This window comes from Hetaerina americana, unplaced genomic scaffold (genome assembly GCF_022747635.1).
Source record: "Hetaerina americana unplaced genomic scaffold, ioHetAmer1.1.p SCAF_11, whole genome shotgun sequence".
Taxonomy (NCBI): domain Eukaryota; kingdom Metazoa; phylum Arthropoda; class Insecta; order Odonata; family Calopterygidae; genus Hetaerina; species Hetaerina americana.
In genome coordinates this window covers 37,621,478-37,647,684 of record NW_027286181.1, presented here as the reverse complement: position 1 = coordinate 37,647,684, position 26,207 = coordinate 37,621,478, and the positions used below count along the sequence as shown (strand labels likewise).

At 33.7% G+C, this 26,207-nt stretch overlaps 1 protein-coding gene across 2 annotated transcripts in view; it reads right to left on the bottom strand.

Moving 5' to 3' along the window:
* Positions 1 to 26,207, bottom strand: part of Nup358 (Nucleoporin 358kD) — an 88,283-nt gene that overhangs the window by 44,651 nt on the left and 17,425 nt on the right. For both annotated transcript variants that reach the window (XM_071599597.1, XM_071599598.1), the window contains exons 12-27: positions 22,902 to 23,055; positions 20,784 to 20,925; positions 19,327 to 19,428; positions 18,623 to 18,849; positions 17,469 to 17,711; positions 17,084 to 17,170; positions 10,520 to 10,745; positions 9,927 to 10,131; positions 9,448 to 9,613; positions 8,697 to 8,809; positions 7,642 to 7,796; positions 6,912 to 7,043; positions 6,596 to 6,741; positions 4,795 to 4,926; positions 3,568 to 3,777; positions 1,022 to 1,061 (exon numbers count right to left, since the gene is read on the bottom strand). In XM_071599597.1, the coding sequence (XP_071455698.1) occupies positions 1,022 to 1,061; positions 3,568 to 3,777; positions 4,795 to 4,926; positions 6,596 to 6,741; positions 6,912 to 7,043; positions 7,642 to 7,796; positions 8,697 to 8,809; positions 9,448 to 9,613; positions 9,927 to 10,131; positions 10,520 to 10,745; positions 17,084 to 17,170; positions 17,469 to 17,711; positions 18,623 to 18,849; positions 19,327 to 19,428; positions 20,784 to 20,925; positions 22,902 to 23,055 (2,480 nt within the window). The remainder of the gene's footprint in view (positions 1 to 1,021; positions 1,062 to 3,567; positions 3,778 to 4,794; positions 4,927 to 6,595; positions 6,742 to 6,911; positions 7,044 to 7,641; positions 7,797 to 8,696; positions 8,810 to 9,447; positions 9,614 to 9,926; positions 10,132 to 10,519; positions 10,746 to 17,083; positions 17,171 to 17,468; positions 17,712 to 18,622; positions 18,850 to 19,326; positions 19,429 to 20,783; positions 20,926 to 22,901; positions 23,056 to 26,207) is intronic.

The window sequence follows — 26,207 nt, the reverse complement described above, 5'->3', positions numbered from 1 at the left end:
GTAAAATCCCATTTTACATATGCTTTAAGTAAAACTGATTTGTTTTGCAAACAATCCATTATTGAATGAAGAATACAAATTTTAACAAAAATAGACAAATGGTGAAATTATTTTTGGTCATATCATATAATGTTGAAAAATAAGTACAAAGATACAAGTGGTATTTTATTAACTATTGCTTCATATTTTAAGCCTATTTGACTTTTAATCTTATTATTTCTATGCTCAAAACCACACAATAGGAGTGCCTGTTGGTGATTGGTCAAGTAGAGAAAAAGTTAAGGGGTGATATCATATGATTATTTAGCCAATGAAAATGCATCCACAATTCTGGATAAAAAATAGAAATATTCCTTCAATCACATAAACCATCACCTAATTCACACACCATCATTCCCTCCAGCCATCATACCCACACCTATCTTTCTTTTCCTAGTTCATACCTTTCCTACTTTAAGGTCACCTGGCCATAGGGATAAACCTTTTTCACCGTCCCTTTCCCACATACCAAGCCCAATCCAGACCATCACTTATCCTCAATCATTTCAGGAGCAGATAAACAACAGAATATTTTCTCTTTATAGCAGATGATTAGTAAACTTGGCAACTGTTTCACTCGTTAGATGATTTTTTGAAAGCTATGAGCACAAACAATTTATAAATACAAGGTAAAACACATGATTCCCATTACACTGCATATTTTTGTTGATTATTAACTAGTGATCACTAAATCACCAATGAATTAAGTACTTAGGTACCTCAAAACAATTAGCACATCAGCTTCTTTGAAATTAGTTCAAGTCCAATAACCTACTTTTCCTGTAAAAATGATATTATTTTGATCATGGTATTTTTGTAAAAATCAGGATTTTACTGCACATTTAAGAATTAGCTTCAATAATGTTGAAGTTTTAAACTAAAGTCAATCTAAGTTTTCCTGGAAGAACTATTCATAAATAATCCATTTCTGCAGCCAGCAGCAAGTTTCAAATTATTCAGATATGGTTTCATAATGACTTACCTTCCTTTACACCTTTTGATGAGCTTTTATCTGGTGTGCCCTAATTGTGAAAAGAAAAATCGATGGAGATAATTAATCACATCAAAGAAAATCCAAAACATGGCTCAATTGCATATAAAAGCAAAAATAATATTATTAAATAGGAAACTTAAAGAAACACATATAAGGAATTACTTCAAGAATATTACAGAAGGCTCACTGCCTATCATATATAAAAAAGCAAATATCCACAATTTTATATTACTCCACTTGGCTACGCCAGAATCATCTGAATCATTTTAAAATCATCTAAAATTGTAATGAAATCATTGTTGAAACTTCCTTCAATTATTCCACGAGCAGATGCTTGAAGTGAATGAGAAATTGAACTAACCAGTTCAACAAGCTTGAACTTCAGAGGACCCTAGAGAAGTGAAGAAAAATGGAAAAAGTGCATGGGGAGACAAATTTGGAAAAAGAAGCACAGTGGCACAGTTACTTGGCCAGTTGAAGAAAAATCAATTAACTCAAGTCATTTAGTATTTACATATTTGACGGACAAAAAGTTGTCCAGACAAATTTTTAACAGGAAAATTCCATTCCTACTATAGGCATAGATGAGAATCATAAATCCAAACTGGGCTATACTCTTTATTAAGAACAATGACCCCTTTGTACTAACTAGTATCCAGTCAATTTCACCACACTGGTCTTTGGATGCCTTTGGTTCTTGGCCTCTCCTTTATTGTCCCCTGCCAGCCTTGTTGTAAGTATTACCCACAACCTTTGAATGTTTTCTCATACGGAAATGAATCAAAACCAAGTAAAACCAGGCTTTTCTATCAGCTTGGGACCAAAAAAAACACCAGTGAATACAATGAAATACTTTAAAACCAAGCCAATTCTCATCAGATTTTTACATAGGTAATGAGCATACTGTAATGTCCTTCATTTTCCTGAATTAGTCTCAAGTACTCAAGAAATACCATTGAATGTGAATTCTGTCATGCATAAAATTATTATTTATTTAATGTACATGGTTTAGGCATAACTGGGTGCATGATAATTACTTCCAGTAAATATGGAGGTAAGCATAAGGTTGAAAATATTGCAACAATTGCTTGGTGTCACCTGCCAGTTTCCTGCATTTTCAATCAATGCCATACCCTAAAACCTATTTTACAAGCCTGCAGATGTATCAGTTCTCTTCACCTTCTTCCATTACCCCCCCACCCATCCAGTGACAGTAATATTTTTCCACTATGAATATAAACAATGCCATCTGCAAGCCTTGCAAAGGAAGGGAAAAACAAAGGAAGCTAAGGGAGGCTCTGAATGAAATATGTATCATAAGAGTCACTGACAATAAAATGCCCCTATAAACTATTCCCCAAACCTATGTTATAATGCACAACTCATTCCTTATACACTGTTGTAGGCAATTGATCATTTAAAAGTGAAAACAATGGTATTTATTACCAAAATAGTAGAGAAACACCAGAATTTTCTATTTATTTTGCATTATTACATGTTTTTCATTATTTTTATGACTGCTCAAGTCTGACCAAGAGAGAAAAATACAATATCTACTAATTTCAGTACATGCATATTTTTTACGTTCAAATTTTATTTAGTCAAATCTAAAGTTATGAAAGATTTTCATTAAAAAATTAATTAGCTTATAGCTAAAAAATTTTATTTGCTAACAACCAAAAAATTTAATTTGCATTTCTAACCCAGCATTGAAGTATGCTTTCAATTATAAATGTAAAAATTTCTTTCAATGGACTCATGAAATATTTTCCACCTGTACATTATTATGATTTCTCTATACATGGGCATGAAATTGATAAAAATTCAGCCAATCATTAAATCAGCCTGAATGACGTTTAAAGCTCACTTACTGATGTAACTGTGAAATACATATTCTCTATATATGAATCCAAAGGAATCCCCTTAATTCAATCATCTTTCCCTGATAAAAATCCTTCTTTTATATAAATAAAAAACCTTAACTTGAGTGAAAGCAGAAATTTAAAGTTCCTTAAAATAGAAATATATACTATAAACAATGATACTGTAAAACCTAATATTCTACTTGAATCATATCATAAATCTCATTGGCTGAAACCTAACCATAAAATTGTGTTGTTTGCAATTCAAATTGGTTTCTAGAATGAATGAGCAAAGAAACTTATGATATTACATAATTGCTTTAGAAACAGGTAAATCATAGGATGACATGGCAGATAGTTTAAAACTTGCAGCCAATTGAAAATGTCAGTACTTTTTTGATCCTAATAGTAAATATGATTTCCTTGGTACCAAGCTTAATTTTCAGACTTTATTTACACATATTGAAAATATATACATATGTACACTACATTGGATTAGAAATCAAATGGTGACATTGTTAGAAAGATTGCTACAAATAAATTTAAAAACAACCAAATGCAATTATAGATTTGAACAAAAGGCTTAAGCCTATCCTACATGTTAGCCCATGTTATAGCAAATTAGTTTGTTCAAATTTTGAAAGATAAATCTAACTTTTACTATTAACTTACCTGAGAAGCAATTCTTGTTGCCTTCTCAAATGCTTCTCTAAAAGCTTCTGCATCAACAATTGTCTTGAATCTTGCACTCAATTTTTCCAGACGAACTTCTTCATCAGCAAAGTCATTAGCACACCAAAGCCAAGCCAAACCCTTGGAACTGGCTATTGGGGAAAGGGCCATATCTGGGGTGATGAAGTGATTCGCACAAACTTTAAATACCTATAAAAGAAAGTATAAGGATAAAATTTATGGAAATACACAATATGAATAAATCTGAACTGTAGACAATGGTCTCATATAGGAAGCCATGGAAGTTTCATAATTTAATTAAAAATCATATTTGCATTGACCAAGCTACAATTAAGTAAGTCAGCCAAAAGATCATTGCTAAGTGAATTAGAAAATCAAAGTGATAATAAGAGATGACAACCAATGCAAACAAAAAAAGGTTATTCACTTTTTGAGAAAGAGGAAAGCTAGGTAAAACAAACATGGGAGGGCAAAAACTAGACCAGGTGGAATAGTTTACATATCTTAGAAGTCACTTAGACAAAATAGTCACATTAGTAGAGACATAAGGAGAAGAATTGGATTAGGAAAACCTTTCACAAGGAGGAACTGATGTCAGGGAGGTTAAGAAAAGCCTCATTAAAACTTTGATAAGGAAGTAAACATACATAGCACAAGTAGAATATGAGCTTCAGCCAAAAAGTATTCAAATTGTTTGTGGCTTAGTCATTATTCTGAATACAAATGCAGCATACCGTGGAAGTTCCATGGATTCTAAGAAGTTATGCCCTGTTATATAAATGTTAGGTTTTGTCATTTATTATCAACCCAAAAAGCCATGGAATGAACAGCATATTTTAGTGTGCAATAAATTATATACACTTAGGTTATCTTGCCCACAATTCAATTGCAATTTCCAATAGAAGGTCAAACCTGGTTTGCACATTTTCCTAATTAGTACGTTTAGCTTTCTCCAAGAGCGTACTGAAAAGACCACAGAGTAGTGAATAATTTAAATTGATATAAGTTGTTACATTTTCCATAATATTTTGCAAGAATGATCGAGTCAACTCATTCAGGGTTGATCAAAAATTCCTAAATTGGGGAAAAATTTTCCTAATTGTTTAACATTTCTGCAGTTTTTTCCATTTATAAGATTTCATGTGCGACAATAATCTATAAAATAAATGAAAAACCATGCACAAAAATTTAAATAAAAACACAAACCTGTTCTCTCCTCATGATAATCCGGACTTTTCCCGTATCCTCATTATGAAGAATTTTTAGTATTCCCACACCACGCTCCTTCCATTCCTTATCCACAAAGCGATAAAGCTTGGCTCGACTTGAAAACAACAACTGTAAGGCAAAGCAATATTAGGCAATAACTATGTATTACAATGCATTTCTTTTGGTTAAATTACTCCAATTCAGTTTCCCATAATTCATTTACTGAATAAGATGTCAAAGCATTCCTTCTTCATGACTAATAGGAAAAATCATAACTTCTTGATAAACTTCCAGGACCAAATAAAGGGTTCTGAAGCTTTTTCATTTTCACACTACTTTGTTAACAAGTTAAATATGTAGGATTGATTCTCTTCCAAAATTGGTGCCTCATGAACATACTTACTGAGCTCTATGAATTTAAAAATTAATGTCAGTGCATAATTTAGCTCTATTTCCTTTAATATGTGGAACATAAAATGTATATAGTAACAAAAATATTCAAGTTTCATAACCAAACACTAATATTTATGTATGCTATTATGTGCATACCTGAATTAATTTGAATAAACTTGGGATTTTCAAACCAAGTTACATTAAATGCTATTTATTTGCAACAATACCACCGATACCTTTTGAGAACCTTGAATTTAGCATATTTATAACAAATATTTTACATTCAGTAAGAATAAAGCAATCTCAAATTAAGATCCTTTCACTATTACACATTGATAATTTCAGGCATAACTTAAGAATTGATAAATACTGGGTACTTCTTATTTTCTCAAGGTACTCAAATATAGAATGAAAAACATAATTTTGTGATTTCAGGGAGTGTTCTTTCAATACAACCCAAGGTTTCAACATCCAATGACATCTTCAGGTGACAAGACTTGAAGTTATAGTATATTTTCTAATACGAATGGCTCATATTAATCTCAAGTAATAGTAACTTAAGCTTTAAGCAAACATTAATATAAATAGGCGATGGCTGTGTGTTGTTGTGCCACAGACACGGGAGAACATCCATTTATTAGGCAGTTTATAAAACCTCTCAGTGTGTTTTGAGCAACCCTCACTATGCTGCTTATCATCTGGAATAAAGAAGAATGACATACAAGCCTCGGTGGCTTTAAGGTCACGTAAAAAGAGAAGTATTCCTGAAGGGCCACTCACTATGTGTATTATGTATACTGACTCTAATGTTTTGCTTTAAGGTAGGTTATCAGGCATGCTTAAAATGAAGGCTCCTTCTTAACGACTATTTTCAAGCAAGATTCATTTATCTAAAATTTTGACTGAATTGCTTCAAAATCCACTGTAACAACACTTCATTCACTCCCATTGGTAACACATGTAGCATCATATACAGAGCAATAAACATTTCCTCGGTGTGCCATATGACTATCTGATTGAAGGGGTAAAGAAAAAGCTAATCTCATGCACAAAATATATTTATAATACCATAATGGCAAACTTTACTTTCAACACTAAATTTTTTGTTATGAAACAAAGTAATTTCATTTCCTTTGCGCAAAAATACAGAATGGGTAAATACAAGGACTTCTAAATAATAGTAAGTTATTTGGGAGCCACTAAAGAAAATAGTGAAATGTTGATCTTAATTTCTCAGAAGTTGGAAATGCAATGTTTATTAGCTAAAATGAAAGGTGTTTCAGTAATATAAAATTCTAAATGAGTCAAGTGATACACCCTGGGGTTCCTAGTTATCTCTCAAAACATTAAGCAGCAGGCTCCTAACATAAGAATTGATTAATTGCAGGGATGGTGTATCACTTACCTTCTCCTCCTCTTCACCGGTGTGAGTTTCCACGAGGGCAGGCAGAGGAATAGAGGGCTGGAAATCTGGGTATGGATCATGGTCAATTGAATCACCTTCCTCTCCACCTTCCTCAGATTCTTCCCCAATACTTGCTCTAAATGATCCTTAGTGAATTAAGGTACAATATTAATCATCACCACAAGAACATGCAACAAGGCCAAAAAATAACTATGCTTACATATATGTTACTTTAATAATAGAGACTAGACCAAATAAGAGGAAAGTCTAATAGAAAGAAGTTTCCTGTACTGGCTGGAAAAATTTCAAAGCTTACTTGTCTTTGAAGATGTAGCATCTAGCCCCTTTGATCTAGCTGACTTGGGTGTAGACTTATCGATAGCCACAGCTGAATGAAGAGGGGATGGCACTGAGGATAACAGCTTATCAGTTTCCAAGGGTGGTACTGCTGTTGAAAATAAGTAAATGATTCTCATATTAACTAGTATACTGCAATTACACTTCTTGTTTAATTTGGGTAGGGAAAAATGTTTATTTTTAAGCAAAATTAACAGCAAAAGCATTTCTTGAGATTCATTTTACCTTTCAAGTTCTAGAATGTAGGTAACTAAGTTCTACAGCAGATTTTATGAATCTTTTCAACAATGATTTAAAGTTGCTGAATCATTTACATTTGGGTTACAGAGAGTCCCCAGATAACAAATTACATTCGTGATGATGCTTACCATCAAATGAGAATTGTTAGCAAGTATAAATGGGTAATTAATGCAATAAAATATCAATATTGTAGATTATAAAATAATATGCCACTCAGATACCATATTAATTGGTGTAAACATCAATTTAAAGGGCAAAAAGAAATTTTTCACACAACTAAAATCAAATCCAATTAGCTAAACATATGAACATCATGACCATCAATATAAACTAATTCTGTCAATGATACATCATCAAATTGAGACTGCAGTATTAAATAGTGAAGTAGATGCAAGCACTTTACAGCATTTAAAGAATTTAAATCACACTCGACTTATTCAAAATCTTACAAGGAGAGCTCTTGTCAAGAGGAGGTGCATTAGGTATTTGTGCTTGAGGTGGCATTGAGATCTGGAAAGCATGAGGTGCAGTTGTTGTCGTTGACGTTATTGGAGTTGAAACACTGGTAGATACTGGCTGGGATGGAGTTGCTGGTGTGCCAAGCCTGTGAAACAACATCATTTTTATTAATAATATTCATTTGCCATTTTAAATTTTTTCTGTAGTTCCATTAATAAAAATTTCAGTTTTCCTGCAGTCTAATACATTGTCAGAGCTTTTTTTCTTTTACTTAGGTCAGAATATGTTCTTGAAGAAAATGCAAATTGCTGATGTCACCATTGTACATCTGTGTTAGATCATGCATGTTCATACCTTGCTCACCCTTTTCAATGATTTTCTTTATCAGTTCTAAAATTATATCAATACGCTGTGAGTCACCAAAAAGGTGTGTGGCTGGGGGTGCAGCACCAGGAGGAAAGGGTAAGGGATGAGGGGGTTAGGGCATTTCAAATGGATGGGGGAAGGTGGGGGGAACCTGCAAAAAAAATATACACATAACTATGCACAGTCCTTACCTTGAAGGTTAACACTTTTTGTGTTGAACTGACTACTGGGGTTTTATTGACTACAAGCATTCTGGTCTCTTGTTGCTCTTGGAAATAATGACATTTTAAACCTGTCAGTCTTACAGTCTATTTCTCTAATCTTACATTCGTGATCCCTCTGCCCGTAATATGATGGGGTTCGTATTATGTTCTTGATGTCATCGGAAAAGGACCCATCTTTAAAAGTTTTTAATAAGTTTAATCAATAGTGTGTAGCACTTAGATGCTAGCAGAAAGAGTGGTAGACACAAAATGAAGTGGCAGGCATGCAAACATACCAGAAATTCCCATCTCCTCGTCACTCATTTTGTGAAAAATTGCTCACTAAGCTAGTCATTTTCAGTCAAAATATTTTTACTCTTTATGCAAATTACTCGCTACCAGTGGTGCTAGTTAATTAAGGTTCCAACGTATATGAGAACTAAAATCGTAAAAAATTAGCACTAAATATTGCTTACCTTTGCTTGGGAGGAATAGCTGCCCCTAGTGGCTGCTGAGTTGGAGGAGTAGATGTTGGCAAAGATGCTGAAATGACATTTACTGGTAATGGAGGAGGTGGTCCAGTGATACGCTGAAAAAAAACCATGAAATTAAAAGTTTTGAAATTAAACAAAATAATCCAAAATCTTAGTAGATAAGGTGACTAATATTACCATTAGGTTTTTACACTAATGGCAACTATTTAAAGCCATTATTTCAGCACTATTTTGGGCCCTCATTACACCACAGCAAAAAAAGAAAAATGGAATTACAAATCAAAGTATGAATCTTGCAATAAGTTGACCTAAATTCACAGAAGGGGGTATATTATGTTCAAAACCATACAAACCTAATCCTCTTGGCAACCAGTTTTTCATTTTCTATTTCAACATATTTCCCAATGACCCAAAAAGTAATTAAATTAAGGCAGACATTATATCCTTGAGTAAATTATGCTTTCACTATTATTTAAAAAAATTAAATAACATCTGACAATGAATGGCTAAGAGAGCATACAGTTGATGAATACAATTCTCAATTTGGAAATTTAAATTAAATGATGAATATGAAGACAAAAAATTTGGATAAATATCATTTGCCCATAAATGGTCAAAAAATATTTAACAGAATCCCAGTCTTTCTTGCTGAAATTCCATGTAAAATGAAAAGTTGCTTTTTTTTTAAAGAGGCCATTGAACAGTAAGAACACAGATTTTTTTATATAATTACCCCGTCCATTATGTAAGCTCCATCACTCCCTATGCTGCGGAATTGTGGAGTTCCCCTATCACTGTCAGGATGGGTTGGTATTGCAGAAGGTAGCAATGGTGGCCTCAATGGTACACCACTCAAAGCATGAGCATCACCTCTGAAGTCAGGAAGTTGCTGTCCCTCACTAAGTGGTCAAATATAAAATTTGAGCATTTTTGCATCAGAAAATTTTCAACCAACCTAAACAAATACAAGGCTCATTATCTCCCTGTAATTGAGCTAAAAATTGCAAAGATATCTACTTAGCCCAATAAATTGGGGTACATTTTTCATACCTCTTAGTGGATACAAAGTCTTATATCTTAAATAATATTCAAAATGGGATTAAATTATTTTGGATTCATACTAAAACTTAAGTTAAAAAAAAGCCAAATTAAGATCTTGGTTGAGTTGATGTGGGATGAATCGAAAGTAAAATGTGTGTATTACTGACTCACCTGAATGGCAATGCCCCTTGGCTATAATATCTGAGAGAAGAGTGGTATATTCCAGCAGCATTTGTAGGAAGAAGACTGGGATCAACAGAAGCACCAGCCAAAGGAAAGAATGGAGCAATACTTGGAGGAAGTAAGGCCTGTGGAGGAGGTGCTTGAGTAGCTGCCGCAGGAGCACCATAAGCCACTGGTGTGGCCCCTTGAACAGCTGTAATAAAGAATCACAAACAATAACACTCATTTTGTTCATATATTAAGTCAATGAGATTAACCCGATGACAATTTCACAAATTGGCGATATAATTCAGCGACAAGGAGAGCAAATCAGCATTTGAAATTTCAGTGCTCCCTTTAATACCACTTTGAGAATCCATGCTACAAGAGGTGTGTGGCTTCATTGCTATTAATTTCTACATGAATCCCACAAAATGTTATGACTTTGGATCATGTACATATCTCTCAGGACAAATTTACATCAGAATTTTCATAATTAAATGTTAATATAATTAATGTAGCCAACGTGACTAAGCTCAATTATTAAAATGAATCAAAACAGCATGAAGGGAGGAAAAGCCAGAAATAAAAGCATCTCTTACCACCAATGGGCCTGTATGATGGATAACCCTGGTATGGATACCCTGCTCCAGGATATGCACTGTATTTATCACTCTGAGTTTGGGCTGCAACAGCAGCTGCCGCAGCTGCTGCTGCTGCCGCAGCATTGGCTGCAGCGGCTGCAATGGTTACCTCCTCCCCTTCCCCATACTCATCTTCATCACCATACACATATATATCCTCTTCTGCATCCCTTCCTTCCACTGTCTGTAAAAATTTAATGAAATATGCCTCAAATCATATGATAAATGTAGCATGTTTTCCATTAAAAATAAATGAAACGTTTACACAATTCTGTTATCTAGCAGTATATGAATGTACACCAGTTCCCTTGTCCAAAGAGATATTAAAATTCATGTAATTTTTATCTCAGTTTTCTCCATGCTCAATGTTACTGTGCAAGCAACATTTCTGACAATATTCCAGCAAGCATCTGTAACTGTGGTCCGTGCAGAAGCAACAACATGTTGAAACCTAAGATAATGCACCTTCACAATCTACTCACCACAAAAGCCTTTTCAAAGCAAATTTTGTTTAATTTGAATTAACAGGAAAGGTTGACATTTTATAAATGTATGTATGACGAATTATAGGCGCATCAGTGGTCAGCCATTTTTATTATATGCACGTCAGGTATAAAAAACTAATCGCACTAGCTTGCTTATCAAAAACGTTGATATCATTCACAGGTGGATTATGATTAAATGACAATGGATTATGGATTATGATTAAACCTGCAGATACCTTAATAAAATACACACTATCATACATAAATTGTTGCCTTCCAGAACTACATAAATTATCTGCTGATGTTATGCGTATACTAATAATAATTACTGATCCATATATTTTTTTCAAGATTAAAATTTAGGGCAGGTCATATGAAAACATGGCCCAATACAGGAAGACCATAGAATGTATATAGCAAAAGTCCACAAGACTCTTCCAGAAAGTCCTCCATGTTATAGTAGTCCTGCTTTAACATAAAACGTTTAAGCTCTTTTTTTAAATAATTCCTCAGAAAAGGAATTTTTCATGCCAGATGGAAAAATTTAACGGCTTTGGGGAGGGGACCCTTTTTGTATATTGCCATTGAGTGTCAAAACATATGCACATCCACTTTTTATCTAGTGTTATGCTCATACATTTGAGCAATAGTTTTGAGTTTACTTCTGTTATCCATAATATACAGACAAGTGGTAAATGTAAAACATGGCAGGGTTAACATTTTCAACCCTTTATCATATGGTTTACACGATTGCTGACCAAGTCTTTTTGCTACACACAGAATACCTCCCTTTTGCATGATAAATAGTTTTTGAACCCAGGAGATGACCTCCAGAAAATGTGGCCATAAGTCAAATATGACTGCACGATACCAAAATATAATAATTCAAAGTAAGTACCTCAGGTACTTGCAATATTTTTCCCATAAAATGCTGGAACAAGGTTCAAGCTTCTTTTATTTATACTTCCTCCTCCTTTTTATTTTGTATTTTACATTTGGACATGAGGAAGCAGTCCACAAAATAGGTGCCATTATAGCTCACAGTAGACCAAGAACGAATTCATGTGACTTTTATAGCCTGGCTTGCAGCTTTTCAACAAAATTTGGATAGTTGTATACATTATTTGGTTAATATGGACAAAAAATGGATACCCCCAATGCACACCATAAAACAATTCAATCCAAGATTTTGACTGCTTGTGGTGAATATGCACTGAAGAATGCAAAGACCATTCCCTTGACCAGAAAGGTTAAGGCAAGGCAGCTATTTTCGGAATTCACTAGGAATTATATTTACTGACCATTCAGAAAAGGGTCTAACTATTACAGGTAGTATGCACTGTTATTAAATCATTGGAAAACTGAGCAGCAAGAAAGAATTTCATGATAGGCCCATAAAAAAAGTCCTTTTTCTTCACACAAATGAACCCCACTCACTTCTCCACAGTTGAGGCGGAAAAATGGATGAAGATATGATTCCAACATGCTCCCCATTGTTTTATTTTCCCGATTTCTCCCCCAGATTATTACCTGTTCTATGATATGAAGAAATGGCACATGGAAAGGAGATTTTAATCAAATGAGGCGTAAATACTAGAAACATCTATTTTGAAGAGTTGGAACAATTGCATTATTTGACAGAGATAGACACAATGGAGCAACACTTGACAAAATATATATAAGCTGAAAAGGAGATTAAGTGGCAAAATAAAAATGGCTCATTCCAAAAAATTAAGTAGTTTTCAATTTTAAGGACTATTCAAACCATCCTTAAACATATTCATAAATGTCAGCATTCTTTGAAAACACAGAATACTTGAATTTAATTACCATATCTGAAGACAGGGCAAAAAACCTTATTTCCCCAAATTTATAGTAAAAAAAAATCACCCGCATCTTATCATTATATTAATGAATGCTATTTTTACCCCAGATGGTCAGCACTACATATGTTGGCTCCATTATACTTAGATCATCAAATTTAATAATATTAATATCCATTACTCAATTGAAGAGTGCTGTACTTGGGATTGCTATTATTAAGCTAAGTTATTATGTGACGTGATATCATGCTGTTCACTTCTGCAATGTCGAAAGAGGTGCGAGCAGGATATCAAATAACTTGTATATATTTTATCACACATGATCATAACAAAACAGTGTAGAATTAACTAGCAACCATAGCTTAAGTTGGTGGGTAGGTGCCGCGCTTTCATGCAGACTGTTAAAACTTTTTTCTAGCAAGTACCCCAATGAAATGAGGGTGCATTATATACTGTCAAATACATTAGTCTCTTTATTGGGCACACATTTTCAAACCCTAATTTTACATAACATATTCTTTTATTTTACATTCCATTAGCTCACATTTTGCAAATCCAAATGGTAATTAATGCAAATAAAATTTATACAGCTGAAAATGTAAACCAGAATTCCTGATGTAACTGTGCCAGAGAAAAAAGTGTTTCACTATTTTATTGTCATCGTCGAAATTTTATGCTACGCTTGAGATTGATGCTTCATATTAAAATAAGACAATAAAATATTTAAAAACATATCGTCGGTTACCTTGTTCATTTTTGCATTCTTATGTAAGATTAAATATTTTCTTAATATTTGAAAATGTCCATATAGGGGAGAATAATAAAATATTAAATGTCTTTAAACTCCTTGTAGTCTAATCTCATGTTCATTCCATCTGATTGCTATCACCAGTATTCACTCAGTCAGTCTGAAATTTTAATTTAATATATTTAGACTCATCTTTTAAATTATTACTGTTAATATATCATATTGGTATTAATATTATTTTAAGATCAGTTGTATAACTTCTGAAAGATCTGTAAATGTTTCTCACCAGAGGGTTAGTCACAAAACAATCAAGTCATGAAACTTAAAAAGTGGTCAGAATTATGAAAAGTATGAGGACTTATCATGAATCATGGCTCCAATAGTAGCAGTCAAAACCTCCTATTCTCCAAGCCTCTTTGGACGGGCACCACTAAAAGCTGTGATGTGGAAGATCCAAAAAAAACTCCAAAATAAGGAACTTAGGAGAGTTTTTTTGAAATTTACAACCCAGCAATGTTCGACGAAGTTTTTCCATAGGAGTTCAAGAAGGCTCACAATAAGAATTATCTGATATCTGTGATACAGATTTTGTGAATAGAAAGATATATGGACACAAGAAAAATTATTTAATCACAATTCACAACCTAGAGATTGCTTATAACTTCCTTTGTTTAATGTGAAATTTTCATAAGCTTCAACACAACAGTTTTCCATGTAAGATAGCCAAGAGGGAGCCAAAGGGAAATTTTGTCCCTTGGCATGGCTTTCTCTTCTTATATCCCAATGAATGAAAGTTCATGTTAATGAATTTGGGGCATACACAAAAATTTTAGAATCTACATAATAATTTACTCTAAGACAAAGTGACCACAGTAACGATATGTAAAAGTCCACGGGTCTATCGTATTGAATCTGATAGTAGGCCACTTGAAGAAATTGATCTGCCTCCGCAGTTTGCAATATTTTACAAAATAAATCTTAATCATCCTATTTCTTGAGTATCCCATTACCTTCATATTTTTATCATTAAATCTCACCCTATCACATGGGGATTTGATAGTTGGACTACTAACAGAAAGGTAAGTTTTTGATCCCTGGGGACATCTCTGGGAATCCTCAGCTTCAACGAAGCTGGGAGATTTTTCAGGGATCACATCTTCCTGGGAAACTACAGACAGCATAGTAAAAGGAAATGGCCCCATACTCCAATTTGTACATTTCATATGCTATTGGGCAAAGTACTAGATGAGCTCTGATATACGAGCTCAACTATCAAACCAACCTTTGGGTTAATAACTGTGGTCAAACCTATCACATGGATTCTGCAAAGGACTAAGTAATGATTGTAACCCTTAGGCAGGCTGGCTAATAATGCTAGAATATAACTGAATAATAAATCCAACTGGTTTGATGAGCTCCCTCCCTATCTCAACACCTGCCCTTTCCATGCCTAACTTTTCTTAACATTCATTAAAACATATGCTAGTATTAAAGAACAAAGAGTAAATTTGTCCAGTAAAAACTTGAAGTAAAATAGTGAATTTTTCTAAGATGAAATATTAAAAGTAAGCATTCATGAATTTTGTGTGTTAAAATTTGCAGTTATCTGAATCCATTAATTAAATATTCTTATGTTCTTTTATTTGGCTTTGATTCATTTATTGCCTACCATTATCATAAAACACTAATTTCAAGCATAAATGATTTTATCATGAACCAAGAAATATTTAAAGTGATAATGACACAGTCAAAGAAATTCCACGATAAAAATAAAGAATGATTGCCAATAGTCAGGTTAAGTACCAAACAAAGAAATATTTTCTTACCTTTATTACTTTGGTGGTACAGAGAATTTACAAATTACAACTTTATTTTTTCTCTAAATTTCCAGCAAATGTGAACTGAATTAATGGCTGGCACATTTCCTCCTCCAGCAGTTTCCTTAATTCATGCACAATTTATATTGAAGAATTATTGCAATTAAACCATAAACTCTTGTGAGCATTACAAGGCCCCTGATGATACACTGCAGCTAGTTGGAAACTTCTTACAAGAGCTTCAATTGGATGAAACGTTTGGCTTCATTCTAAATTGTAAACACTGCATTAGCCCAAAATTTATCATTGCATGAATCAATTTCAACATAATGAATACATATCTTTAAGCAAAAAGCCATTTAAGAGGGAAGTCTCTCTTTAATGCCCCTTGTTTCCCATCTTCAAGGCATTAATTCTCTTTCTGCTCTTATAGTACTACTATACCATCACAATGTATTACCATCCTCCTATTTACACTTATGATATTCCAAATTTCTCACTGAACACAATTAATAAAGATTAATTGACTATTATTCAGAGCAATTTTCAAATAAAATTGGGTTCATCAATAACCTTAAAGAAATTAATTTTATTGGATTATATTCATTTGTTTCCATTCTACTAGATAAGGTAGGTTTTAGATGGACACAACATATATTATTTCTTGTAACCAAATAAAAACAATTTAAATCGGGCACTAAAATAAGGCCTTCTTCGTTCTGAATACTTCTTTCCTCCATTACATTCAACATTCCTATCCTAGCGCTTCCTCATTTACTTTCCTTTCAGTGCCCTTAACCTTTTCTTTTCTTCTCCAGACCCAAATTTCAAAAGCCTCACATCTATGCTTATCATTCTGCTTCAATAACCATGTTTGCCTAATAGCATGCAAATGCTCTATTCAAAATGTTCCTGAAAGTTTAGAAAAGCACACCCCCAATTGGCTATTTCTTTAATTCACTTGGAGGAATCGTCTCCAAGGAAACCCGAAATAACCACCTTCAACCACTTTGTTGATATCTTGTTTTGCTGTTTAGTTATAGCTGTTTATGTGAAGGGGGACTTGAGGAGTGCAAACTCCTGGACATCCATAGCAGTCTGAGACGTTCAGGTTTCAGATAAGTCATCTATATCATCAGTCTACGACCATATTCTGCTAAATATTTTTTAATTGTGCTTAATTTACTTGTAAATGCTTTAAGAAAATTCACAAAGCTTACGAATGCATCCTGGTTATACTGATCTTTATCGATCCCCACCATTAAAAACTTTTGTAGGTACAGTACCATTGCCACTTTGAAGCCAATCCTTGTTCAGTTTATGATGTCTGGGTTAGGCAGATTCAGATACGAGAGGGATACGAGAGGCATTCCTTTCTATAGCTATTTGTCACTTTTCTTATTTATATAGTTTATATTATTATAGTTTTAATCTTATTTTAATTTTCCTAATGGTACAAATTTCTTGGTTGCACTATTTCCACTATGGTCCGTTTAAAAAGTGCAAAAAATAAGTTTGAGATGAATACTATGTAAGATTATTAAATATTAATTGAAAAACATGCTTAGAGGACCTGCCTGACAAATTGTACTACATATTAGACAAAAAATAGATATCTACATGAAGCTAAGACAAAAAAAATATATTACCTGTCTTGTTGCATCTGTTGTTGCATGATGTTGATGGCGTGATGTCTTGAATTTTGATATATTATCTTTCACTGAATTTAATTGGTCCTGTAATAACAAAAAATCGATTATAAGAAAACAAGGGGAATGAGACAAATATGGAATGAAATAAACACAATTTTCTAGGATTTCAGCCGCACAATATTTTTTCAAAGTTTCACATTAATGATTGAACTCTTTTTGTCTTGAGTGTATACTGACATGTTATTTTTTGTGAAAGCCAAATGTTTAACTGTGAATATTTTCTAATTTTATCAATATTGTTCAACAATTGAGAATTGTTAAATTCTTGATTCATTGGGAAAAAATATGCTTCACACACCCTTAAACTCAATTGAGAGTTTACCTTCATTTCAGCCATCTTCTTATTTATTTCATCTATTTCACCCCGCACCATGCCCTTTAAATCCTCCAAACCAGACTTCACATCCTCCAAACCAGATTTCATATCCTCTTGGTTAGACTTCATCTCACCCATTCCTTCGGTTACAGACAATATCAGCATAGAGCACTCTTCAATAAACTTGGGTAACCTATCCAGCGTCATGCGGAGATTTTGATCCAGATGTACAGGACTATGATTACGCTCCTGTTGAAGAATCCCAAACAAATTCAACAAGAGAAATCAATTTCAATTTTTTATATATTTATCCCCCAAAAACAATTATTTATTTAAACTATTAAAGGATGCTTAGGAAAAAAATAGAAATGAGGGGGAAGAAATCACTTTTACATTTGAGGTTTATATATGTTGGAATAGCAGAAGAGTTGACAGGTCCCAAAGAAATTGCAGGTTAATGCTAGAAAACCTTAATTCAGATAATATAAATAAAGGATTTTTATGCACTAAAGGTGGTCTCAGGGTTACTTATCACATATTCTGAAATTTCCAAGACAGCATTTTCAAATTAATTTTAATGACTGGAATTATTATTTAAAATGGATTTCCCAAGCCACAATTTGTATAACTCTTCTATAAAGTTGGCACTTTTAATGTGGTTTCTTATGGGCCATTCTACTGTCACCCATAAAAAATTCATTTGAATATATAAATATGTAACAGTCCTGATGTTAAGAAAACCTGATATTTACATATTTCTTGATCATTTTACTGCAACACTGTATATTTCATAATCAACATTCTTTCAGGGAAACTGCATGGGCCATTCTAAAACTCCTTAGGAACAAAATTAAATTGGAATAATTCTTTTCTATTTTTCAACAATCTCTTTTAAACTAGATGAACTTTTCCCAGCATTTCTCCCTTTCTCAGAGATTATTTTCACCCCAAATTTTTCGTGAAAAATTGAAAACACTGTACTTTAAGGTCTGTGGCCTCACCTATTTCAGAAAATTCGATTCATCTATCACTCAAAACCTTTTCGTGGATTTTGACAATCATTTCATAGGATCCAGAGCCACCTTAACTTCAAATTAGCCTAACTGAGCCAGCCTATATTGAATCAATACACATATTTTTGAATAAGTAAAATCACTTACATTATGCCGTTCTGTTTCAGGTGGAAGAGTTCTAGTAAAATTGGATGGCGTAAGATTGGATGGCAAACGACTTGGAGTTCCCCTCCGAATAGGAGTGCTTGTAGGCTCCACAGGATTTCCATTCCTACTCCCAATTAACCACCAGTTTCTCTCCTGAGACCATCCCCTACTATCACGCATTTCTCCGAGCAGGTCCTCTTTAGCTCGACTCAATGAAGTAGATTTCTCTGCAAAAACCATTACAGTGACCCAGGACACATTAATTAGAATTTTCCCCCATTAAGAAAAAGGGGTTTTAGAAAAAGAAAGCATGATTTATAAAATGTTTTCAAGTTCTCATAAAAATTGAAACAAGGTTATTAATAGAAAACAAAATAATGATGAATGAAACAAGTGTATACATGAGCTTCTTTGATATGATGAAAATTTTGAAATTCAAAAATAAACAAAACTCAAGGAAAAACCTTTACATACTAGAATTAAAAAGAACCAAATATAATACCAAAATAAGAAATTCTAACTTTATGCAAAGTTCCCCTATTTAATTATATCCTTTTGAAAAATTTTGCCCATTAATGCCTTTATAACCGAGTGTGATTCTGAACTGCAAATGTAATTTTAAAAAGTAAGGCTCATATAATGTAAATCTCAGTCAATAACCAACGAGAATATCATTAAGGCAAATAGAGCCAATCAAAACTCACCATCCTCTCTCCAGGATGATATATTTAATCGATCCATTTGAGAATCCAAGTCTTCCAGCTCATTAGAAACACCCATGGATGTGGGGTGACTTTTATCCACACCTAGAATAAATTATGCAGTTAATGCCACATCAGCAAAAAAAATAGCATCAACCAAAAATATTATACCATTTTACAAAAACTTTGTTTTGTTAACATGCTATGCCTTTGGTTCCATTCTTGTTTTCTATCAATGCGGGATTTTTATTACACTGTCCACCCAAAATGCTAGCATTTTTACTTCATAGCTGGCATGATTGTGATGTTTACAATAAATATAAATTTGTGAAATGATGCTTCAAACAGCAAGTTCCCCATTACCATCTAACACAATACTACCAAAAACAGTTTTCTATTAAATCACCATTTCCACTAACTTTCCCCAGAAATTCAAGTAAGAAGCAAAGTGTATTCAGTCAGATTGTGGCCAACATGAGTTGGTTTTGTTACCTGATCTATACATAGTAATATTATTGTTATTGACATTCAAAATTTAGGGTAGTTTTGCAGGGACACAGACTATTAAATGGAGACACACAAAACAGACGAATGATAAATTATTTAAGTGAAAAAATTAATTTTTCTAACACACTAAAAAAGAGAAAATGGAAAAATTCCAAATAAAATCAATAGCCACAAAAAGAAAGAAAGAAACCATTTTAAGAATAACTCTGGTGAGCCCTTTCTTCCCCTGAAGTCACTTTTGGCTGGCCATGAGGTTTCTCATGATCAAAATGATGAATTTAGGCAAAGTTTTTCGCAAGACTTGAATTTGAGACCTTGAGTAAATATTTAGGGTATTAACTTCTCATATTGACACTGTCTGCAGCAATCATCATATCCGAAATACTTTACAAGGCCAAATAACAAACATGTAAGTGATTTAAGACCTTATTGTCCCGTAAATGTTGGGCAAAATAATTATAAGGAAAGGGGGAGCATGTATGATTTATTTGCTCATTAAGAGTTTAAGGCAATTATCAGAAAAAAGGATAAACAAAAGCACTGCTATTGGGAACATAACTATGGATGAGCATGCATCAATATTCATAATTGATTATGCTCTGATGTGCACCTATGTCCATCAACTCACAGGCTAAACTAGAAGAGACATATGGTTGATGTCTTGCTAATTGTGCTTTATTTCTTTTTCAACATCTAATATCTCAATAACATGGGTCTGATGGAGCCCTCAATGAAAAGAGAAGTTTAATTTTTCATTTCCTTTCTTCCTATAAATTAAAAAATCATTTCATTCCTTCCTTCCCACAGCCCACCTAATGCTGTTGGATACGAAACCTTGCAAGTACCCAACAAAAGTATGCCAACTATGAATGACAAAACTGGATTGATTATGATAATAAAATTGAACTTCATACAACACATAAGAATATTAATCTTTCAATTAGTATTCTTACCATTCATTCTTAGCCTTTCTTCTGTAAGATGCAGGCATTCCTTAGCTTTGGTGAGAAGAGCAACTTGACGTGATCTCATTTCCGGTGTAATGTCCTCTCTATGATGGCCATTAACTTCTTGACTAGCTAGCTTCTTGTAGATCTATTTTCAATAAATTCATTTGGAAATAAATATATGTACATTTGTTAGTTTAATGTATAATTATGTGCTTCAGACAGCATATTAATAGTAATTCACTATTAAGACAGCTTAAACAGGACCACTGAATGAACAAACACCATCATCAAAATACAGTGATTGATGTAGTATGACTGAATGAAATCAGAAAGTAAGTTGAGGTGGTGATTGTTTTGCAGTAACCTCCAGTAATTTGCTATATTAATCTTTTTGGTAATAAGACCATGATTTAGAGTTTTCCTCAGTCCAACTGCAAACCTAGCAATAAATTCTGGCTTTGTATCAATCACAAATGCCATGCCATGTTGAATAGAGAATGACTGATATGCATGCCATTAATTATAATACTTGCAATGAATTTTTTTCTACTCTTATCTCACAATTAAATATAAACATGGATTGCAACACTATATAATTGTTTTCCATGCACTAAATAATTATAATGCATTCTCTGGAGATGTGGTGCATATTCACATACACACACATAAGAAACATCAAATATATAAATCACGATTTTGGATAAATGCAATATACATATATACACGCCCATGTGCATACTATATCTGTTCATACTACATACTGTTACATTTGGTTAAGTCAGGATTGATGTGGAGCGACAATTCCAGACATTCATTTACAGAATATAACAACATTTTTTAATAGGCTTAACAGCTTTTTCTTGAAAACAGGTATTTCGGTTCATATCTGCTTGCAAAGGGAAGTTTGTTAAATAACCTTAAGGCCATTTCATTGAGAGCATTGTGTGTTCTGACAAATGGCTGGTGTTGGTCCTTGTATAATGACTACGGTAATTACTAGATATATTACCCTTTGCAAGCAAGATGACATAAAATATGTATATGCAGGATAAGGGCAATAAAGCAAGTCTTTTGCTAAGAGGTTTACAAGAATCATCACAAGGAGCATTACTCATAATGCACATAACCCCTTTTGGATATTGAAGATTATTAAGGGGAAAGGAACCACAAAAGAGGACACTAAAGGTAACACAAGAATAAAATACACCATAGTAAATGAGAAAAAAGACATAAGAAAGAATTAAAAGAAAGTCTAATATTTCTTATAAGGAAGTGGCCAGAACTAATCGTTACACTTAATTTGAATGTGTTCCTCCCAAGACATTTTTAAGCAGGATATCTCCCAGGAATTAGGTGCTGGAATATTAGAATATGCTTACACCTGCTGAATCTACTGAGGCTGTGGCAGAAACTTAATAATTAGTAGTGAAATAAATCAGGCTGGACTTGTTTATATAGGGATTTAAGATGTTAAGATGCCATTTATTAGAAATCTGGGTTACTTCAGCTGTTCTTTTTATCAATTTATCCGCTGAAGAGGCTGATACAATGATATTCGTACCTTCAGCATACAATATTGGGCCTCCTCCCTATGAGGACAGTAGCTTATCTGGTAGATCATTAATATAAATTAAAAATAAAATAAGCCAATAACCCCGGGGAACAAGTGCCTTATCCAGATTTAATGCTATAAGATTCTATCTGCCAAGCACAATTTGGCCTCAACTTCATATAGCATGTGAGATTGTTAGTGACCATTACAGAATTATTTTAAAACAATGCCAAATATGTTACACTATGAGCCTGATGCCTTAAGTGCTGCTGAGATCCTATGAAACAACACCAAATAATCAAAACATTCACTGCCATCCCTGTTATGGTATTTATCTGCATGCATCTTTTGGTAGAAAGAAGACTGACCCACTCCTAAATAGGCATAGTATGTACTGATTATGTTTAAAATATTTCATATCACTTATTCACTCGAAGCAATTTGACCCACAACGTAGTTCACTATAAAGAGATTGATGAATCAAGGAAAGCATAGTAGGAGCTCCACAGGATCCCACAATACTATAAAATAACTTGTCCCTCACTTCATTTGTTCATTCAACAACTCACCAAAGCTTGATTGAATGATGCCTCAGGAACTTTTAGTTGTTGAAATGCACTAATTGCAGCCTCATCTTTACCATCCAACATCATTTTCAACGCCATGGCCAGGTGAGCTTCATCCAGCAAAACAGTCACATCACTATTAGACAGGGGGGGCTTGCTGAAATTACATTGTTAATAAACAAGTCAAGTTAGTGACCACAATCATTAGGAAAAAAAAGATTTTATGCAACATTCACCATTCATCCTTGTAATTTAGAGAAAAGGCATTAAAGAAGCTATGTTAGTCAAGGAAATATTAGTTTTCCAAATTATTTACTACTATCTTTTCAACTTAGTATTGGTAAAAAATTTGGTTGTAGTTAACCATTTTCCTCCCTATGAACTACAACCTTGACGTGATGGAAGGGCTTGGGTGTTCCAATGACTCCTAGAGCTTTGCAAGTGGAAGCAATGATATTTGCTCCCACTAGGTTCACCCATGCCAGATAGGTTTAAGGGTAGGGGCCAGATGAAAGGTAAGTCCGTGCAGCATCTGTTCATTAGTGAGAGAGCTGCAAAGGCATCTGACCCCAGTGGGACGGTCATTGAGAGATTGTGTCACATTAAAAAATTTAATGATGAAAGCAATGGGAAGCCACCTCAATTATTCATCTCAAGACTTTCAGGATGAACACCACAATGAAAATGAGTCCTGGCAACTACAGGAGTCCAGGCATAACACTCGGCCCAATGCCCAGCAGTGGGAGAGACAATGCATTCATGGTCGTCATTCCACAATATCCTTACAAAGCAAAAGCAACAAGAGTGGAAACACAAAAAATGATCGAATCAGTAAGAATAGCAACCTGCAATACTAGGAAAATGATGAGGGTAGGACAATTTGAGAATATAAAGCAAGAGATGGAGAGTGGAAATATAGTTTTAGGGCTGTGCAAAGTGAGATTATTATTATTATTACTTTTTATTTGCCCAGAGATCACAATACAAAAATACCAGGTGGGTGAAGTATGTACATGATATAAGGCACGTCAATGAGGAGCAAAGACACAGGCTCAGTTAAGATACATAAAAGAATAGATGCTCATAGTTACATAAGTGTTTGGTACAAACCCATGAACATCGGCTGTAACATGCACATACAATATCAAATTCAGAAAAATCATTGATCACAAACATGAATCAGACCATTACCATTGCTAGAAACTAAAAGTATGAACTTACTGGTCGGGAATATTGTTGAGATATTCATCAACCGAGTAAAACATATTGCGTTGTAGATATCTTTTTAGTTTATGCCTGAATACGGCAGTTCCCTGTGTATCCTTGATACTTTTGGGTAGTTTGTTAAATAATCTGATGCCCATTTCATTGGGTCCTAATTTCAATGCTTTAGTTCTTATATTCCCATAATGGAAGTCATTCCTGCCTCTGGTGTAATGATGATGATAGGCAGAGTTAAGAGAATAGTTGCCGATGTTATTTTTTATATATAGAATTAAAAACATAATGTAGATGCATGGGAGAGGTAGCAAATTTAATTCATGGAAAATAGGCCTTGATGGAGCATTGTAAGGTTTCCTGGCGATGATTCTAATAGCTTTCTTTTGCATTTTAAAGATGGTTTGAGAAATAGCAGCTGATCCCCATAATATTATACTGTAGGTTATATTTGAGTAAATTTCCCCATAGTACAAATTGAGTAGTACAGTTTTACTTGTAGTTTCATACAGGTGTCTTAATAAGTAGCAAGTTGAACTGAGCTTGTGTTGGAGGGCTTTTACATGAGTATCCCAAGAAATATTTGCACATAGAGAAATACCTAGAAATTTGCATTCTGTCACACGCTCAATTGATAGGTCATTGATTTTTACCAGCAGATCATCTGATATGTTCTTATTGTGTGTAAAGTTTACTATTTTACTTTTATTTACATTTAAGTCTAGAAGGTTGTCTGTACACCACTTGTTTATAGCAAGTGTGACAGACTTAGCTTTTTCCACAAGGCTGGGATATGTTTGTGTTGATATTATTATATTAGTGTCGTCAGCGTACAACACTGGTATTATTCCATCATTATTTGGTAAGCAGTTAGGTAGGTCATTGATGTAAATCAGAAAGAGGAGTGGCCCAAGGGTTGAGCCTTGTGGAACACCTTTGTTAACTTGGTATGCTTCGGATGAATATTTTGACCCATCAACTGATAACACTACTTTTTGAGTGCGATTATGAATAAAGGACTTCAACCAGTTTAAAGGACTTCCTCTAATTCCTATTCTATTGAGTTTAATTAGTAGTCTATTGTGGTTTACATTATCAAAAGCCTTTGACAAGTCAAAAAACATTCCAAGAGTTTTGCGTTTAGCATCTAATGAATTAAGTATGCTGTCGATTGCCTGACATATGGCAGTTGTGGTAGACCTTTCCGATCTAAATCCATGCTGAGAATTAGAAAGTAGGAAGTTTTTTTCGAGATAAGATGCTATTTGCATATACATGGCTTTCTCGAATATTTTAGCAAATGTATTTTGGACGGCTATTGGTCTGTAGTTATTCAAATCATTTACACAGCCATGGTTTTTATAAATGGGCACTACTTTTGATTCTTTTAATTGGGATGGGAAAATCCCTTGTATCAAAGATTCATTAATTAAAAATAAAAGGGGTGCTTTTATGGCTTCAAAACAATGATGAACAACTTTACCAGGAATTTCATCTGGGCCAGTACTGGATTTGTTTCTGAGTGAGGAGACAATAGTTTTTAGATTGGTTTCAGAACAGGGCTTGGCAAACATTGACGATGGTGCATTTGCTAAAAGCACATTGGCTGGAGAAGTAGTTAGGCAAGGAGCTGATACGTAGTATTTGTTAAATTTATTAGCTAGAGATGAATAGCTAATGGCAGTGTTATTTTCAGGGTTACAAAGTTTTGGGAGAGTGAGTTGTGGATTTTTCTTACCTCTACAGTCATTAATTATTTCCCATGCAGTTTTGGACTTGTTATTGGAATTAAGTAACTTATTATCATTATAGGTTCTTTTCGTGGTAGAAATCAGTTTACGGTAATACTTTTGAAATTCCTTATAGAGTAACCTTTGTTCATGATTGTTTGAACTTTTACTGGAGATAGCAAGTTTTTTAAGGATAGTTGAGTAATAACGGATCTCATCAGTTAGCCATGGCTTACATTTAGTTCTATGAAATATTTTATGATGTGTTACTGGGAAACACATTTCAAAATTGTGTTTGAAAATTGAATAAAAGTAATTGAAACCTTCGTCTACTGACTTAAGGTCATAGACATTGTCCCAG